Source organism: Panthera tigris, chromosome E3 (genome assembly GCF_018350195.1).
Source record: "Panthera tigris isolate Pti1 chromosome E3, P.tigris_Pti1_mat1.1, whole genome shotgun sequence".
NCBI lineage: Eukaryota > Metazoa > Chordata > Mammalia > Carnivora > Felidae > Panthera > Panthera tigris.
This window is the reverse complement of record NC_056675.1, coordinates 28,411,173-28,430,947: the sequence shown is the minus strand read 5'-3', so window position 1 is coordinate 28,430,947 and position 19,775 is coordinate 28,411,173. Positions and strand designations below refer to the sequence as shown.

General features: G+C 52.7%; 1 protein-coding gene across 2 annotated transcripts in view; it reads right to left on the bottom strand.

Annotated features, from left to right (window-relative positions):
* ABCC6 (ATP binding cassette subfamily C member 6) overlaps positions 1 to 19,775 on the bottom strand; it is a 51,474-nt gene that overhangs the window by 23,139 nt on the left and 8,560 nt on the right. For both annotated transcript variants that reach the window (XM_042971139.1, XM_042971138.1), the window contains exons 6-15: positions 18,935 to 18,996; positions 15,771 to 15,902; positions 11,240 to 11,434; positions 9,761 to 9,938; positions 7,120 to 7,281; positions 5,528 to 5,620; positions 3,880 to 4,083; positions 2,485 to 2,631; positions 1,490 to 1,577; positions 1,028 to 1,103 (exon numbers count right to left, since the gene is read on the bottom strand). In XM_042971139.1, the coding sequence (XP_042827073.1) occupies positions 1,028 to 1,103; positions 1,490 to 1,577; positions 2,485 to 2,631; positions 3,880 to 4,083; positions 5,528 to 5,620; positions 7,120 to 7,281; positions 9,761 to 9,938; positions 11,240 to 11,434; positions 15,771 to 15,902; positions 18,935 to 18,996 (1,337 nt within the window). The remainder of the gene's footprint in view (positions 1 to 1,027; positions 1,104 to 1,489; positions 1,578 to 2,484; positions 2,632 to 3,879; positions 4,084 to 5,527; positions 5,621 to 7,119; positions 7,282 to 9,760; positions 9,939 to 11,239; positions 11,435 to 15,770; positions 15,903 to 18,934; positions 18,997 to 19,775) is intronic.

Below are 19,775 nucleotides of genomic sequence, written 5' to 3'. Positions count from 1 at the left end.
GACCCTTAGCCATTCGGCCTCAGCCACGCTGACCTCCTGCTTCTTCTCAAAGACAGTAGGACAGTGGTTCTCAAGTAGGAGGGACTGTGCCCCTCCCCAAGTGTCATTTGTCACACCTGGTGGGTGGTTGCTGCTAGAAGCTAGTGGGCAGATACTGGGGGTCCTGCTAACCATCCTCCAATGCATAGCACAGCCCCTACGACAAAGAATTCTGCGGTCCTCAATGTCAATAGTGCTGACGTGGAGAAACCTTGGTCTAGGCACACTCCTGCCTCAGGACCTTTGTACTTGCTGTCCCTACCACTGGAAAGCTCTTCTTCCAGACACCTGCAGGGCTCATTCCTTCTCTTTATTATGACCTCACTACACATGCCCCTCCCTCGACATCACACCCTTACCCTTTCTCATTTGTGTGCCCCCATCACGTCGGCCCCAAGAAAGCAGGGCCCTTGCGCGTTTCCTTCACTCTGTCCCCAGAGCCTACAGCAGGGGCTGGCACATAGCAAGCGTTTAATAAATACTACGAGGGGAGTGAGTGGCAATCGACGTGAATACCGCCCAGGATATTTTCTTTCCCTTCTTATAGAGTTTTGGGGCTGGCTGGGGTTTACTGCCACAAAGACCCCACCGAAAGTGGGGCTGCAGGTGGCAATGACCTGGGAGCTAACAGAGGAGAGAGAGAAGCAGATATGGCTGACGGGGTCTTGGGGAGCCTGTCCGCTAGGCCTCCCTTGGTGTCATCTTGGCCAGCGTGGGGAGCGGGGAGCAGGGAGATGTTCCCTCCCCGACCGGCGAGGCTGATTCACCGTTCTGTCACCCCCAGGAGTCTTGCTTCCCCCAAACTCTCTGCCAGGGCTGGTCCCAACCTCCCTGACAACAGCAGCGTGGGTGAGCCTGCCCTCCAGCCCCTCTCCCCCCACCCCGCCCCGCGGGAAGCCTGCACCGTCTCTCACACAGGACACCGCGGCGGCTTTCACATCGTCCTCCCGACCCCGGGAAGGCAGTTTGCGGAGAAGCCATGCTGTACCTGCGCAGGCAGAGGGTGCCTTCTCGGGACCAGGCGAAGGTGCCGTTGTGCACGCTGATGCACGTGTCCCCAGCAGCTGGAGGGCAAACCCAGACAACCCGTGCTTGGAGAACCTCATCACACAAGGGTGCCTGTAATCTCTCCGACTTTATTTCCCAGCTCGACGAACACATCACCGTGTTTGTCTCCCCGGACTTCCCGCACGAGGGCGAGGACCTGGGCTGTTAGAGGGTTGGCTGCTGTAACCCAGACTGACGCACCATCATTGGGCACGGGTAGCCACTGAATGACCGGCAGAAAGTGTCACCGTGCCCGTTTCCACGTTACACGGCTGGTGACCTCATCTGCGCGTGCCATCCTGTCACCAGCGGCCCCAGCTGGGACCCTGGCTTTTGGTCGATGGACTGCGGGAACCGCTCCTCTTATCCCTCCCATCCCCCTCCTGCTGAACTCCGCACTCACAGCGTCTGGAGGGACTTGAGTCCACAGCCCCAGGGTCAACTTCTTCCAGGCAGAGGAAGGCGGCCAGACGGTCCAAGGACACCCGGGCCTGGGGAAACCAAAGCCTCAGGTCACTGGTGCCCAAAGAGCAAAAAGCGAACTCGGGCTTCAGGTGCCTGGTGCCTCGGGATATGGAAAACCTTCCGGTCCCCCAAGCCTGCAAAGCTTTAGCTTGCAAAGCTTTAGCGCAAGGCTTTCCAGGTCACGGGAAACTGTGCACACAGAGGTGGGGACGACGATGACGGTGGTGACCTCCCATCTCCTCACCCCTAATTAGCATAGTAGGGACACTTGGGCTGCCATTCTGCAGATCAGACCCCAGAAGGAGATGGTGGCTTTTCCAAGGGGGTCATCAGACCATTATTGGAAATGGTTCCAGACTCTGTCCACCTAGGGGAACCCTCTCTGCTCTCAGCCCTAAAACCATCTCTGGGAACTAAGGAGGCGGCATTTGAATAGGGACACCTCAGGGCGCCTGGGTGGCTCAGTCACTTAAGCGTTCAGCTTCAGCTCAGGTTGTGATCTGGTGGCTCGTGAGTTCAAGCCTCACATCAGGCTCTCTGCGAACAGTGCAGAGCCTGCTTGGGATTCTCTGTCTTCCTTTCTCCCTCTGCCCGTCCCCAGTATGCACTTTTTCTCTGTCTCAAGAATAAGTTAAAACATCAAAAAAAAAAAATTTAAATAGGGATGTCTCAGCGAGGCAACTTGCTCTCATTTCTACCACACCAAGGTGGCACAGTGTGAGCAGAGACAGGGAAGAGAATGGAAATAAAAACACTTTACATAATAAGAGAACAGTGATTGCTGCCCGTTCCTTGTATCCTCTACCCCTCCCGGCCTCTCCCTCCCTCCCCTGTCAGTCCTGTGGGCAGTGTGGGGATGCACAGAGACAGGGCACTGCCTGCTACACCCCTGCGGGTCTCTGCCCAGATGGCCTCCCCGCCCCACCGCCTCACCCGGACCACGGAGTCGATGGAGAAGGGCAGGAAACCCTGAGCCTTGTTGAGGATATTGAGAACCACGAGAGTCACAAAAGCTTTCTCAGCGTCCATGGCATTCTCCTCAGCCACCAGCGAATGAACAGCAAACACCGCCAGTGCGACCTGGGGACACACCGGCAGTGACAATGAGCTGAGGGCACAACCCGCAAACCTGAGCAGGCGTCGCCAGGGGCCTGTTTGGCCAAGCCTTGCCACGTTGGAATGTTCCCGCCCGTCTGGTTCTCACCCTAAATTCTGCTACCCGCCCCAGTTCTCACTCCTGGTTCACAAAGCTGTGTTTCTCTGAAAAAATACAACCGTATTAGTGAAAGGAGGTGTGTGTGCAATCCCTGTTCTAGGATCAGAAACTCTTGGTTCCAGGCATCTGGGGACACTGCAGCATTTGGTCTGGGTAGGGTTTGGGGGGGTTCTAGGCATGGGTGGGACTTGTGAGTCTAGAAATTCTTGGAGATGACCCTGAAGTTGCACGTAACAGCAGCGCTCGAGAACCTTGGGGGTTGGTGGCATTTGTGGCTCTAGATGTGACGAGGGGGTAGTTAAGTTCCAGGTGCCACGTGGTGACGATATGATGGTCCCTTAGTGTGCTGACCACTCTACATGATGCCCACTGTGATGGTCGCTCGGTGTGATGGTGACTCAGTGACCCTACCCGGGGAGCTCTCATGGCTGTAAGCAATGCTACTTGTGTTTCTCAGCGATGACAGTGTTGGTAACTCCAGATTGTCCCTGGTCGGGGGGGGGGGGGGGAGGGGGATCTAATCCTTCTGGAAATAAGTGATTAAGGCCCACCTGCCACCAGCCTTGAATATTTTATGAAGAGTTTGGATTATTTATTTATGCAGCAGTGAGCTACCGTAGGTTTGTTTGCAACCCCGCATGGACTGAAGTCACGGCTGGCCGTGCTTTAGGAAGGCTAATCCTGCAGCAGTTTGTGAAATAAATTGGAGGACAGGACGGTGCGCAGTGTGTGTGGATGTGGGGAAGGGGGGCCCCTGCAGCCATCTGACAGCCGGCATCAGTGTGGACCGGGGGTGCTACCTGAGCAGAACCTGCCCCTGTTGCCTCCTCCCCATGCCAGAAGTAGCAACAGTTCAGATGCTGGAACCTTCTACAGGAGAATGACAGACCTTGTTAGCCACTACCAGCTTCAGAATCAGCTAACTCAGCACAAACCAAGGATCCCTGCCTGGGAAGGATCCAAGAAAGGTATGTTTGAACGGACAGCGTGGTCTGCAAAGAAAGGCTCCAGGATCTGGGGGGGCACGGAGGGGGGAGTTCTGCCTGCCTCATCCCTTCCCCAGGATTCCCTCCCTCCGTCCATGCTCTGCAGAGAGATCAGAGTGACCTCACCAGAAATGTGGACACTTGGAAGGACACCAGAGACACAGAGAAGAGGAGGCTGGAGGTCCTCAAGGCACCCAGCTCCTGGCCCCGGATGTGCAGGACTCTTTCTAGAAAGGCTCCCTCCCAGCCGTGGGACTTGACCATCTTCATGTTCCTGATGACGCAGCTGGTGAGCCGTGCCCGAGAATCTTTCTGCCTCATGTGCTCCTCCTGGTGCCAGAGGGAAGAAGAGGGGAAGAGGTCAGGGAAACATCTAGAATTCTCCTTCCCCCAAACCATCACACCCCACCTTCAGCAAATGCCCTTGATTCCACAGCAGGCCCCAGGCTGTCTGCCTCTCAGTATCGCTGTCCCCACAGTCCTGGCCCAAGTCACTGTCATCTTGTACCTGGACCCCCACAGGTGCCTTCTCCCTCATGTCCCCCAGCTTCTGCTCTCATTGTGAGCCAGAGATGATGGGAAGCTCCCACAGACCAGGGAGGAGGTGGGAGAGGCGGAGCCCTGAACCAGCCTGGGTGTGGTGCCACAGGGAAGACTTCCTGGAGGTGGGAGTGACCGGGAGCTACAATGAGCAGGTGTTGGGTGTGCAAATGGGCAGGTGAGGTTGACGAAGGAAGGCGGAGGGGACAGCACGACCCAGAGGCAGGCAGCGTGGTCAGAGAGGATGGGGGGGGGGGTGCTACAGGAGGGAGGTGGGCTGCACCACGTTGGGACTTGGGGGTCAGGCAGAGAAGTCGGGGGCCCCTGTGTGTCCCACTAAGGAGGGGCACTGTCACAGGGGCAGGTGTGGACAGTGTCTTAGAGGAGGCCAAACAGGAGGCTAGAGAAACAGTCTATGTGAGACCTTTCTTCCTCCCTCCCTCCCTCCTCCTGAGTGCCAAGCACTGTTCTAGAAGCTGAGACTGCATCAGTGCATATTCCCTGCTGCCGGGAAGCTTTCAGTCCAAAGAGAGAGAGGAGCCAGGTGCATCCGGCAAACGGGCGGCCAAGTTGCTGAACAGATGCATATGGAGGGGAGGGGCGTGTTGCTGCTGTAACCGGGGGTCTGTGAGGGGTTGGGGTGGGGGGGGCAGGGATGTCTGGGGGTGAAGGTGTTCCAGGCAGAGAGCACCATAGGAGCAAAGGCCCTGAGTGGGGCTTGAGGGTCGGGGAGGGCAGAGGGGGAGTGGGGTTGGAGCTTGAGGGTCAGGGGAGGGCAGAGGGGGAGTGGGGTGAGCCAGGGCAGAGGGGCAGGAGGTGAGGCCAGATCACGGCTGCCCACCAAGGGTCTCGGCTCTGACTCTCGGGGACATGCGAGCCACTGTGGTTCTGAGCAGAGAGGGATGACGAGGGCAGGAGCACGAGCACCCAGTGAGGGTGAGACTGGGCCAACATTCCGGATGCATCTGCTGAGGGACGGTGTGTGAAAACAAGAGAGGCGTCCGAGTTGACCCATGGTTGGCTTGTGGCCCAGACGCTGGAGGCGTGTGACAGCCATCCACGGGGCTGGGGGCACCGGGAGGAAGGCAGGGCTCTGAGTGACCAGAAAGGCTCATGCCACCAGGCCCTCTGTCGCCTCCTCATCTCCCCGTACCTGCACCAGCGACAGTCCTGTGACCTGCAGGCTCCCCGCCCCGCTTGCCGCCCAGTGTGTCCCTTCTCCCAAATGTCAGACCTGATGCTGTTTCCTCTTCTTGGTGATGAAGAAATTCAGAGGGAGGAGGCTCAGGAAGACAGCGATGGCAGTGAGGGCAGAGGGTCCTAGAAGCTGGAAACAGAGAGGGTGGGAGGTCACAAGACGCCTCCAGGAGCCCGGCTGAAGACACCGAGGGATTTGGTCAGACCTGGGTCCTAAGGCAGGGCATCCCAGGGAAGCTGGTGAGGGCAGCCAGCTGACACTTGCTGAGGACACTCATGCAAACTACCTAACCTCCCTAAGCAGCAGTGTCCTCATCCGTGAAAGGGACATCCAGCATTGCCCGTCACCTGGAATAAGTGCCCGTGTCATACAGTCGTTATCCTAGGTCTTCATTTCACCCCTGACAAGGTTGCCAGATTTAGCCAAAAAACATACAGGATGCCTCGGCAAGTACGAATTTCAGATGAGACAGCAAATGGCTTTTTGGTATAAGTATGTCCCATGCTATATTTGGGATATACTTATCCTAAGAAATTATTCAGTTTCTCTAAAAGTCATATTTAACTGGACATCCTGTATTTTGTCTGACAGCCCTACCCCCACCAGCTTTGTGACTTTGGGACAGTTATGTTCCCTCTTGGCTTTGGTTCCCCCCCTCTATTTTTTTTTTTTTTTGGAGGGGGGAGAGTGCAAGCGGGGGAAAAGCAGAGAAGGGAGACAGAGGATGCGAAGCGGGCTCTGTGCTGACAGGCTGACAGCAGAAAGCCCGATGTGGAGCTCGATCTCAAGAACTGCAAGATCATGACCTGAGCCGAAGGCAGAGGCTTAACCTACTGAGCCACAGAGGCGCCCCTGCTTTGGTGCAAATGTGGAGCTGGGGGTGGGGGAGATGATTTCTAAGCGGTTGTGACTGTTTGAGATTCCTCCCGCGTCATTTGGGCCCAGTCTCTAGACAGGCCCCACCCCTCTTCAGTCTGTGGCCCTCAGTTTCCCCTCTCAGCTTTTAAGAACACGATTTTGTAATCTCCTTGACCACAGAGCAAGCCTGTTTGTTTCATTTATGCAGCAATCGCGCCACCCAGCGGCCAAGTGGAGAAGTGCCCGGAAGGCAAACCAGCCCACCGCCAGGATTGGGAAAATACTCCAAGAAAGGTGAAAGGAAGCTTAAGCTTTCTCTGGCAAAAATAGTATCATTTGGAGAAAAATGCTACAGATGCTAACTGTGGTAACTTCAATGTCTGCCCCCTCCCCCCCCCCCGCCGGGCCAGGATTTCAGGGTGACCTTCTGATGTTAGGGACCGTCTGCCAAAAGACCAGGAGGGTGATGGGTGGGTCTTCTGCAGATTTGCTGGGGTCAGGGGTCTGTCCCTTTAATGGCTCTGCATTTTCCCAGGAGTCCTTCGTCCCCCTCCCTCTTCCTACGTGTGCCCAGTGCATGCTGGGCCCTGGCTACAAGGCGGCCAGTCAGAAAGGGTGCTGGCCCCGTGTCCCATAGGGTGGGGGCAGTAGGTGTAGATCTACGGTCACCGTGACGACACCCACTGGATGGTACTTGGGACCACTCTATGCTCGCTCACTGTCGCTATGCCGCTGATACACCTGCCGGGGGCCTGTGAACTGTGGCACACCTGCCAGAGGTAGACGAAGCAGATGATGATCCAGATAATCGGCAGCCACAGCCCGTTAAGGTAGACGACGCTCTCGGTCAGCCGCTGCACGTCCACGGACACCAGGTTGACCACGTCACCCACCGTGCTGGCTTTTCTGGAGGCGCTGGACAGGACCAGGACCTGGGCGGGGCAGGAGGATGGAGACCTGAGCCAGAGGGAAGGACGGGACGAGTGGGGTGGAGGAGGGCAGGGAGGCCCAAAGCACGGACGGAACAAGAGCACAGCCGCCTGGCCGGTCTGGGGTCTAAGCTGGTCTGCCCTTGCTGGCAGAGGCAGGTCTCTTCACTATCTAGCCTCAGTTCCCTCGTCTGTAAAGTGGGCTCGTGAATCTCCTGAGCCAACCTCCCAGGGCCGTCGTGAGAATTTGGAGAGATGACCAAAGAAAAAAATCCTCTGACATCCCTAAAACACTGTTGTGGTAAGTTAGTAGCACAATATATAAAACCCTTGGGTTCATGATGACACTGGGGATCGTTTCCTGAATTCCAACCATGCCCCAGGCACTGTGCTAAATGAACAGGGTCACCGTTTTCTGTGATGGGGCCCAACCCACAACCAGATGGAGTAGGTGCTGCCATGTCTCATTCAGTCTACAATGCTATGGACGAAACGCTCTGTTTTTGTGTCACTAAGGGCAAAAAAAGTAAATGCGATTAAATTAAGACACATGATATACATCTTGATTTCAGAAGGGTTAAAAAAAAAAGTGAGACCGGGATCAATGAAGTGCAGAATTGCTAACCCCACTTTACGGCCAAGGAAACTGAGGCACAGAGAAGTTGACCAACTTACCCAAAGTTGAAGGGCCTTCTAAAAGGCTAGGCCAAGCTTGGAATCTAGGATGACCAAGGCGAGACAGGAGCTGGACAGGGTGTTAGATCAATTCCCTGAAGGCATCTACATGGTGCCGCTCACACACCAGACCTGGTTCTCTGGCAGCCCCAGATGTGGGCCCTGGGGTCACAGTGGACCCCTTCCAGCCTGTTGAATGCTAAGCTCTATTTGCCATCGTCTCTGCTGAGTGTGTGAGGGAAGAAGTAAGGCGGTAAATGAGTGAGCCAGGAAGGAGTGAGTAGAAAATCTCCAGAAGAATCTTCCAGTCTTTATCGAGTACCGAGTCTGGGCCTCACAGTGAACTGAGTACCGAGAAGATAGAGGCAGGGGGCTTGCTCTCCCACAGCAGAGTTTGAAATGGGGAGGAAAATTAAATCACAACTTACATAGTTTCTTCTTTAATGGCAGTTATGAGGCGTGTTATGAAGCAATGTTTTAAGATAATATTATTCAGTAACATCAATAATAATAATTACTATTATTGCCTATTAGCAAGGTGGACTGTGGGCCGGGGCCTTAATTGTGGTGTTCACAGGGAGGAAGGGTCGGTGAGGGTAAGCAGGGTTGGCTAGCTTGAATAATTTTGGTGGGCTCTGGGGCACAGGAGCTGTCCCTCGTCCAGCACCTGGCCCTGGGGTGACTGGGGCAGGTGTGTGGGGGCCCAGAGTGTCGAGAGCCCCATCAGGGGGCGATCGGGAGTGTGGACTCTGGACTGGATAGCTGGCATGAAAGGGATGCTCTTGGCGAGTCATTTCCTACATCTAGAAATTGGCTAGCCCTGTGTACGTACCAGGTCCGGAAAATAAGCAGAGACGGTTAATGGGGAGGCAGAGCAGCGCGGGGAGCCGGGGGCTGACCTCTGAGGAGATGGGCAGGGCTCCCCTAAGGGTGGGCATGGGAGAGCAATGGCTTCAAGCCTCAGCTCGGCACGTGGATTCACAAGACCAGACGGGCCACACTGACCCGGAGCTTGCGTGGGGGGAGACACGGGTCTAAGACACAGCAGCCACGCGGTCAGGGGAGCCGTCCACACAGCCATTCAGGGGCTGTTCCCTTTGCCCCGGTTCTCCCCCAGGGGACAGCGCAGGCGTCACAGGAGACTTGCGGGAACTGGGTGGCCCAGGCTCAGGGGCTCCAGACCCCACGGGAGCCAGAGAGTCCGATAGTCTTACAGCAGATAGTCTTGTGAGCTCCACTCCCAGGACTCCCAAGGGGACAAGAGCCGTTGCAGGAAAAGAAGCTCCAAGCTATGGCTTCCCATCAGGTACTCATGCTCCACCGACAGAACTTTCAGCCCAGATGAATTTACCAATGGATCGTCATTTTTACCATAAGCAGCGTTGCCTGGGGATGTAGCTGATAGTCTACCTCCATCTGGTTTCCACACAGCCCCACGATTAGCCCTTTATCCTCATGGGGGATGAGTGGAAAGTACATGAAAAGAAATGGAAAGGGTGTCCAGGTAGTGGCAACAGCAAGCGCAAAGGTCCTGAGGTCGGAGGTTGCCTGGTATGTTTGTGGCTGGAGTGGGTTGAGCAAGAGAGCAGGTGTGTGTTGTTATAGAGTTGGAGAGGTGCCAGGGTCGGATCACTCAAGGTCTTATGGAAATAACCAAGAAGGTGAGGATGTAGTAAACTAATGAATGAGGGCATTTTCAGGCACAGATGATATGATATGATGTGACCCTTTTGGGCTAGAATGTTTCATATAAATTCGGAAGAGATGGGGAGACAGGAAAGACCCGTACCTCTCGCCCAGGGCTCACCTTCCTGTACACCAGGCCAGTAATGGCTGTTCGCAGCCTCATCTGCAGCACCTTGAATCTGTACATGTACTGCTGCTCCCATACTGATTGCAGGAAGGCAGAGAGGAACATCAGCACCGCGAGGAGATACCCTTTCCAGGCCGGGGTCGTGGGATTACCAATAAACTCCAGAAAAAGGCTTTCGAGAGAGGGAGAGTACGAGCGGTAAGAGAAGGCATCCATGGTTGTTCCTTTTGCCTGAGCCTGGCAAGGTATAGAGGATCAGACAGAATGGTAGATATTTTTGCAAAAATGCAAGTTATTTCTCCCACTGTCCACACTCATTTTCTTTTTAAGTTTATTTAATTTGAGAGAGAAAGAGAGAGTATGAGCACATGAGCAAGGAAGGGGCAGAGAGAGAGAGAGAATCCCAAGCAGGCTGCCCTCTTTCAGCACAGAGCTCGAGGCAGGGCTCGATCCCAGGAACTGTGACATCATGACCTGAGACAAGATCAGGAGTCAGAGGCTTGACTGACTGAGCTACCCAGGAGCCCCCCTACGCACTCATTTTCTTTTTAAAAACAATTTTTTTAATGTTTACTTATTTTTGAGAGAGAGACAGAGAGCAAGCAGGGGAGAGGCAGAGAAAGAGGGAGACACAGAATCCGAAGCAGGCTCCAGGCTCCGAGTGGTCAGCACAGAGCCCGACGCAGGGCTCGAACTCACAAACCGCAAGGTCATGACCTAAGCCGAAGTCAGACTTAGCTTAACTGACTAGCCACCCAGGCACCCCCTGCACATTCATTTTCATCTGTTGTCTCAGCCACCCAGCCTGTAATACCGTCATGGTAGCCACAGCACACAAATCCACTATCCCCTGAATCTGGGCTGGCCATACAACCAGGTTTGGCCCAGAAAACAGTGCAGGTAAAACTGTGCCAGCCCCCAGCCCGAGGCCTCAAGAGAAAGTGGCCCTTTTGCTCTGGGTCTCTAAGCCCTGCCAAGTGGCCATGTGAACAAGCCGGAGCTAGCACTGTGGGCCATGAAAGATCGCACGGAGCAGAGACACGCTGTCCCAGCTGAGACCGTCTCCGACCAGCCAGCCCCCGGCCAGCTTCACACACGGCTGAGCACAGACACACGGGGGAACCCAGCTGACGGAAGAAGAACTGCCCAGCCGAGCCCAGCCCCAACTGCTGACCCACATTATCACACGCTAAAGAAGTGGTTGTAAGCCCCTCGCTTTTGGGTTGTTTTGTTATACGGCAAAAGCTAACTGATACAGTCAGGGTTGAGTTCATTCATCTTCTCTCCCTGAGGCTAGTCAATTTCTCCGTACTTTTTTCCCTTCCTCAGTATCCTTTTCACCCACTCTCCAGTGCCCTGGGCACCGGAGGACTAGGCAGAGGAAGAAAGAGAGCTGGTGCCCCCTGACTCTGGAAAGACACCATTAAGGAAAGGACCACCAGCCTTAGCAAGGCGCCCAAGGTCTGGACCCACCTGAGGAGCTTGGGGACAGCAAACCTGAAGACATCACAGATGACAAGGCTCAGGGTCCCCAGGAGGAAGGTGGAACGGAACATCTGCCAGATGGCCCTCAGCAGCGAGCCGCTCTGGCTCCCTTCTTGCTGCAGGAAGACCTCCGTCTCTGGGACCCCCATGCGACACCTTTGAGCTGCTCCTGCCTTGGTGTGCCTTACGGGAGAGGAGAAAATGGCTCTGGGTCATTGCAAGAGACTGAATTTTTGTTTCCGTCCTGCACCAAAACTCACATGTTGAAATCTAACCCCCAGGGTGATGGTATTTGGAGGTGGGGCTTTGGGGAGGTGATGAAGTCATGAGGGTAAAGCCCTCATGAATGGGAGCAGACAGCTCCTTCCTCCTTCCAGCATGTGAGAACAGCCTTAGACGCAGCCATCTATGAACCAGGAGGCAGGCCCCCACGACACCGCATCTGTGGGGTTTTGATCTCGGAGTGCCCAGCCTTGCCTCCAGCGCGGTGAGAAATGAATGTCTGTGGTTTAGAAGCCACTCAGCCTATGGTATTTTGTTACAGTGCCTGAATGGACTAAGATAGTCCTTTCACAGATTCTCAGAGGTGGCAGATGAGTTTCCAGTAGGACCAGGCATTACAGGACCGTTTTCCCAACAAGGGGGATGACGGGGTAAGCATCCTGCCTTGCTCTCTCAACTGTTCTTCTGTGTCCCCCAGAGGACCCCTTTATGAGACAACGGGGCAGGAAGGGGCAGGGCAGGAGGGCTGCCCTAAGGCGTTACGGATGCTGATGGCACTGCACACGCATTGAGCACCTACTATGTGCCAGGCACTCCTCAGTCCTCTGAAGAAGCTGGCCAGCTAGGTGTTAACCCCATTTCACAGATGGGGAAAAGAAGGTTTAGAATGACCTTGTCCAAGGGCACACAGCTGAGAAGTGTGTGGGATTTATCCCAGCTCTGTGCCTTCAGAGCCTAGGCATTCTGTGAGCCATTAATGCAACTCCTCCTCCTCCCTTGCGTAACTGGCTAGCCCTTAGGGGGTTTAGAGCTGGTCTAGAACCAGTTTAGAATCACAGCTGATGTCCATGGGCCCAGCATTCCTGGTCTGGATGAAACCACAGATGGAAGCTGGGGGGAAGGTGGGGAGTGGAAGGGAGAGCCAGGCAGGCAGGTCCTCAGCTGCTGAGAGTCTGGGTGCTGTGTGGCCTTGGGCAGACAATGCCTTCTCTGTGCCTCTGTGTCCTCATGCTTGCAAGGAAGGGGCTGGTCCCACTCTTTGAGCTTCTTCCAGCTCCGACAACCTCTGGGGTTATCAGTAATTTCAGTGCCCGTTTACAGAGCCGGGACCTGGGGCTGGGCTCTGGGATCAGCCCTGTACATGCACCAGCTTGTTGGTTTTTCTTGACTTCCCTGCCTGGTGGAATTCCCTACCATGGACTCCCCGTTTTCCCTAGGAGAAGACTGAGGCTCTGAAAGGTGGTGATAGCTGCTTGAGGTCACACAGTGAGGACAGAGCAGGGGTTTGAGACCGGGTCACAATTCGTGATTCACATAGTTCGTCTTTGTGAGCCCCACTGACAAAAATCTTTAGAAAGAAGGGGAAAAAAAAAACCCCAACCTTGGCGAACACTGGTGGCCAGACCTTCGCTAACAAGCCAAGGCCTTGCCCCCTTGCCCCTTGACCACGGTCCAGCTTGTTTGATTTGGCATCTCTGGAGGGTCTGTCGCTCAGCTGGGCATGGCTTGCTGCTCACAAACATTTTGGTATTTGGGTCTCCAATCCCAAGAAGATGTCACCTTCTTGTCACCTGGCCACCCCTCCTCATCACAGCCCAGTGTTTAATTCGTTGCCCTCAAGGCCCTGCTCACTCTCTCCAATATTCACCTTTATGGACTTCGCTTGTATTCCACCCCCCCCCCCATATTCAGCTCCTGAATGTAGTAGGCACTCAATAAATACTTGTCAAATGAATGGAAAAAATAACAGATGTGTGACGTGTATAAAGGGCCTAACAGGACTGTCAACCACTCAGTCGGTTGAGTGTCCGACTTTGGCTCAGGTCATGATCTCACGGTTTATGAGTTCGAGCCCCACATGGGGCTCTGTGCTGACAGCTCGGAGCCTGGAGCCTGCTTCGGATTCTGTGTCTCCTTCTCTCTCTGCCCATCCCCCGCTTGTGCTCTGTCTCTCTCTGTCTCTCAAAAATAAATAAATAAATGTGCAGTTGTAAAGATTTGTGGAAGGAAGGAAGGAAGGAAGGAAGGAAATCTGGTTTGATGGACAGAACCTGCCTTGGAGGCAGGAGCCTGAGATTCAAATGCCTGCTCTGTCCCCTTTTCCCTGAGCCTCAGTGTTTCCATCTGCAAAATGGGGTGGCCAGGAGATGATGATGAAGGCCTCTTTCCAGCTGGATGTTTTGCTCAGTCCTGTTCTGGTTGCTCACCCCAGAATTCGGAATCCCTGGGATCCACCTGAAGGCTCTGTAACCAGGTTCCTCCTTTCCAGTGGGTTTCACATTCCAGGTTTTAGGTCTCTGGACCGGAGGCCATTTAGTGCAGGGTGTACACGTGACCACAGGAAGAGGCAGGGGGTGACTGTCCAGGTCCAAGTTGGGAAAACAAAAGGGAGTGGAACAGACTGTGGCCAACCAATGCCCTGCCCACTGGGGCCTGCCCAGATCCACTCCCCTGTTGCCATGCAGGGGACGTGACTCGGCACTGCCCATGTCCTTTAAAAGACACCAGAATTCCAGATTTTTATATGAAATCTCCAATGTTTTAAATACTGGCAACTTTAAAAAAAAAGAGAGAAAAAACCACGAACAACACGTGGACCAAACATACCTTGGGAACCTGACCTGGTCTGCGAGTGGCTGGTTCCTGACCTCTCAGGATGACGTCCTCTCCCTTCCCCCCAAAATTGCAAAATACTTCAGAAATAAAACCAAGGTTCTTTCTGTGTGTAATCAGTCAACTCAGAAAAAAACTCAGGGAGGCCTTTGTATGGCCATGTCTTCTGTCAATTGCTATGGATTCTTAATCTGTCCTGGAGAATGTTTCTATCCTGGCTGCAATATTCTCATGCCCCTGAGAGGAGGTCACAGCTGGGAGAGAGTGGGCAAGACATCTAGGACTCTTTTTTTTTTTTTTTAATGTTTATATCTTTTTGAGAGAGACGGTGTGAGTGGGGGAGGGGCAGAGAGAGAGGGAGACACAGAATCCGAAGCAGACCCCAGGCTGTGAGCTGTCAGTGCAGAGTCCCATGTGGGGCTCGAACTCACAAATCGTGAGATGGGACGCTTAACCGACTGAGCCACTCAGACGCCCCCCTCTAAGGTCCTTTTGAATGAATTCGGCCACTTAGAAATCATGTAAGACTAGAGGGGCAATTCAACAAAATATTCCTGCAATGAGCTGCTATTTTGACTTGCTCATATCATTTACCCCTTTTGGGAAAACATACCCCACTGTGGCTCTGAAGGGGCTACCGATCATGGGGCCTGCCCCCTGGCTATGGCATTGGTCCTGACTCGAGTCAGCCAATGCCTTCCCTAGCATTTTCTGTACAGATGCTAGGAGAGACACTCCTGCTGGGGTTGCTGCAGTGGCAGGATATGAGGCGGGCCAATACATCAGCTGAGCCGAGAGATGGAGAGAAAGAATTTGGATATTATGCAAGCCCCTGGATCCAGCCACACCTGAGGCCAGACCTACCTTCTAAGCTATGTGAGCCAATAGACTGTCTCTCACTTCTCCTAATTTGGAGGATTCAACAACCCCCACAAAATCCTAAAGTACACAGGGGAACCCTGTAACTCTTCCCACAGGGCTAAGGCACTTTTGTCAGTCCCCTGAAACACGAAGTTCACATGATTTGGCCAAAGTCATCAACTACTTCTTGGCAAGACTGCTTTAACCCACGTTTAATGAATCCTACGTTGACAGCTCTTTTCTGTAGACCAGAGGTTCCCAACTGGGTGCCTCAGAGTCAGAGGGGACCACAGAAGTTTCCAGAGATGCCACACAGGGCAAGGGTGAGGCAGAGCTGGCAGGACTAGAAAGGGCTGGAAATCTTCCAGATAATTGACACTATTGGAGCTTTTACCACTGTTGGGGTATTTGCTCAGTTCTTTTCTACAAATAATTTTTTTTCATCCCCCAGAAGCTAATGGCATCCTCGTTGAACAGATAAGGAAACCGAGGCCCAGGGAACGAATCCCTCGGGTTAGATAGTAAGTAGTTGCCTGCACGTTGTGGACCACCACAGAACCTTTACTCCCCATCTGTTTCCTGTCTGCTGTCCCAACATCCAAGCTTCCCTCTGGAGGCACCCACTGTGTCCTCTTGGAAGCTGCGAAGCATTCTGGGAGGAAATGTCCCTTGGGCCTGGTCAGTTCATGCTTACTGGGATCAGCTGGCAGGCAGGGGACTAGGACAGTGGAGCCCAGAGTAGGGTCTGGGGTCGTACTCGGGGCCAAGTGATGAGCTTTGCTGGCCAAGCGTTGGGCCGGGCTCTCGTTTCTCACACACTCACCGCTGGGCTGCACTGCGGTTTCTTGTCCATGCCCTCTCGAGCTGGGAAACAATTTCTTTTGAGGAGTTTTCTCGCCCAAGTGACCAGAGGTCTTTTGGCCCAAGCGGCCTCCTGTAGCCTCTCCAGACCAGCCTGTAAAAAGAGAGTCACCAAGCTCCTCCCGCCATGCTCTCCTCCCCTCCCCCACAGGGTCCTGCCCTGGGAGCTATGTGACCCTGAGTAAGTCACTTTTCCTCTGCTGGCCCGTCAGGAAAATGAAAGCATTTAGCCTGAGCACCCCCAACATTTGTGGGGCACTTCCCAGTTTACAAAGATCATCCCATTAAATCTTACACAAGAATGCTCGGTGATAACTATTGACCTATTTTACAGATGAGGAGAAGAAATCGAGGTTCAGAGACACTCAGTGACTTAATCAATGGACAGGCTGTGTGGCAAGGGAAATAAACCTCCCCAGAGTCAGAAGTCCAGAGTTGGAAACCTGAGCTCCACCCTCAGCTTTAAGTGCCTTGTTCACCTCTGCAGCCATCTGGCCTCAGGACCTTTGCACATGTATATTGCTCTGCTTAGAACCCTTTTCCTGCCACTCTTCACCTGGCCGCTTCCTGGGCTTAGACATGATTTCTTTCGATACCCACTTGATGGCCCTTCAGTCCATGTAGATTTTCCCATTATAGACTTTTTTCCTGGGCTTTTCTTTACAATGCTTGTTGCCATTATGTCTTACTTTTTTGATATGGTTATATGTTGAGTGTCTTTCTCCTCCACTGGATGGTAAATTCCATGGGGGCAAAAAGTACTTGCCTTTATTCTCCTCCTCTATATCCTCACCTCCTGACACAGGACCAAAGATGTGTCAAATAAAACCAGTTTTCAGCTCTGTCACCTTGGGCACCTCCCTTCCCACCAGTGGATCTCAATTTTCTCACCTTAAAATGAGAGTTTACCAACACTTGGACTGGATTGTAGGTGGCACATTATTGGAGGCGGTCACGGAGAGGACGTGACCTCTGGGTGTCCCGCAAGCTGGACGTGGGCAATCAGAGGCTCCTCGCCCGTCCTCTGTCCTTGGAAAGTAGGATCTGCCCACTCTGCCTGCACTAAAAGTTGTTTCAAGGATGCAGCCTTGAGAAGGCAATGTGTTATTGAGGCTATCTGGATGGTACATGTGCCTGAACCCCGCTGAGGCCCCCGCATTAACTTGTAAGATTCTGGCGGGCGGGTGCGGAGATCTATTCACTTTGTGGCCGCCCCGGACAAGCCTCCTAAGTTTCCTTGCTTATTAAAACCACCACCTGCCAATCGGAACGGTCTGCTCTGTCTTCAGTCTGTCCTTGCCAAGCTGGGGGCCAGCACACATACACAAGAGATTAATTACTCTAGACTTCAAGGCGGGAGCGTGGTTTATTACTTCTCAGGTGTCTGTAATTTTCCTGATCATACCAAGGAGATGGTCTTGTTTGCTGCTGGTCCTAAGCTCGCCTCGGAGATGTTCCAAGTTCCTTTTGGGTTTTTTTGTTTTTTAATTTTTTTTTTTTAACATTTATTTATTTTTGAGACAGAGAGAGACAGAGCATGAACGGGGGAGGGGCCGAGAGAGAGGGAGACACAGAATCGGAAGCAGGCTCCAGGCTCTGAGCCATCAGCCCAGAGCCCGATGCGGGGCTCGAACTCATGGACCGTGAGATCGTGACCTGAGCTGAAGTCGGACGCTCAACCGACTGAGCCACCCAGGCGCCCCTCCTTTTGTTTTTTTAATGCAGAGCAAATTCAGCCAACCTAGTTCTGACCTAGAAATTATTAACATGACCTGGTTTTCACTGAAATTTTGAGCAGAGAGATCTGTGTGGCAAGTGATTTAATAGGTTTTTTTTCCAACTTGGCAGTGATAGAAAGTTTCCTTTAAAAAAAGTTTATTAAAGTAGAAAAAGTGAGTTGATTTAAAGAAAAAAAAAACAAACCAAAAACCAGGCGCCTGGGTGGCTCTGTCGGTTGGGCATCCAACTTCGACTTGGGTCATGATCTCACGGGTTGTGGGTTCAAGCCCCAAATCGGGCTCTGCACTGTCGGCATAGAGCCCACTTCTGATCCTGTGTCGTCCTCTCTCTCAGTCCCTCCCTCGCTAATTCTCTCTCTCCCTCTCTTTCTCTGTCTTAAAACAAATAAACTTTTTAAAAAAAGAAAGAGAAATGAGTTTAAAAATAGAAAAAAAAAAATAAAAAAAACCACTAAGTAAAGGAAGGAAAATAAAATCCCAATAAGGCAAAAAGCTTGAAGAATGATACACAAATGCCTACATTTGGGAAACAGAGGGCTAGGTCCTCTCTAGAGCTGTTTGGCCAAACCGTATGCACTTCCCACCAATTCCTCAACCCAAGGGCATTCTAGTCTTTATGTATTCACCAACCACTTTGTATAATACTCATTATGGGCCAGACCCTGTGCTCAGTGCTTTGAAGCCTTATTTCATTTAATTCCCACACCCCTGTTAGGTAGATGCTCTTATTATCCTCATTTTTCAGGGGCGGGGACTGAGATGCAGAGAGGTTAAGCAGCTTGCCCAGGGTCACACAGCCAGGAAATGGCAAGGCCAGGATTCAAATCCAGGGGCTGCAGAGATCTGACTGCAATGTGGTCTGGAGGGGACAGGGCATCCTCACTGCCTGGTGTGCTGGCCCTGGAGAAACACATGTCTTCTCCACCTCCGGGAGCCTCTGGGGAGTAAAGATGTGGTCTCTTATGTCCTTACTCCCGGTGCTTAGCAAATAGCAGGTGCATATTAGATGCCGGTGGAACAAATGCATCCAAGGAATAGATTTGGTTTTGTTGAGCACCTACTGTGCATAAGCACTAAGCAATGTACATTTAATGAAGGTAGAGCTGTTCCCCTTTAACAGAGGGGAAAACTGAGGTCCTGAATGTTTGTGATATAGGCCAGCTAAGAGGGAAAGCCGGACTCAAACCCAGATCTCACTCCAGTGAGTGAATGGGAATGGGGTGTGGAGATTAGACACACTGACATCGGACAGAGAAGCACTGAGGCTGGGAGGAAGAAAGCCTGGCTGACCTTGGTAGGCTTGACTGGAAACGTCTTTGGGGGAAGAGGTGTAGTAACGAATAAGAAAGCAAATGCACCTTGGCCCCTTCCCTGCTATTCTACTTACCCAGAAACCCACCAGAACATGGCCTTGGAGGGGAAGGAAGCTCCAGCCTCTGGGCATGGATTCTGTAAAGACAAGAGATGGTGTTGGTGAAGGACGCAAATCTCACATTCCATGGCCAGTATAAGGCAAGGGAACCAAGGTCAGGAAGACCGGATGAACGGACTGTGAGCTCGGTATTACTGGAAGTGCGCATTGAGATGCCCTGACTGCTTGTTACAGGTGAATACCCGTGGGCTAGGTGCTTCCTAGCAGGTAAGGCCCAAAGCGATTTGTGCCACAAATCTGACAGCAACCAATAGGTAAGAACTAACAGCTTCCCAGGGGAACAACTATTACTAATACTGAGACTAAGAAGCTCCTAGAAGCACAGAACATGTGTGACACAGACAATAACATCCTCGACAACATCCCTCAGGGATTATGGTGAGAAGTGCGGAGGGATCTGTCCTGAGACGCTGCCAGCTGCTCCAGAAAAACTGCATGCATCTTCACCTTTTACCACTAGAGCACGAGACTGCTTATTTCACCACATCTTTGCCATCACAGCTTATTATCAATTTTTAATGTTTTCTTTCATTCTCACAGAACAAAAAAGTTCTAGAGTGTTCATTTGATTACTCATGTCACTGAGCATTTTTTTTCCTTAGGTGACCTTAGCTCAACTGTCTCTTCCTCAGAGAATTCTTTCCTGATTTCACAGGCTAGTTCAGTGCTACCTGTTGTAAACTCTCACGGACCCCGAATTTCTCCTGCAGGGCACTTGCCCCAAATGTAACTTTCTACGTGCTTGTGCAATTATGTGATTAATGTCTGGTTGCTCTACTTGGCTGTTAGCTGCATG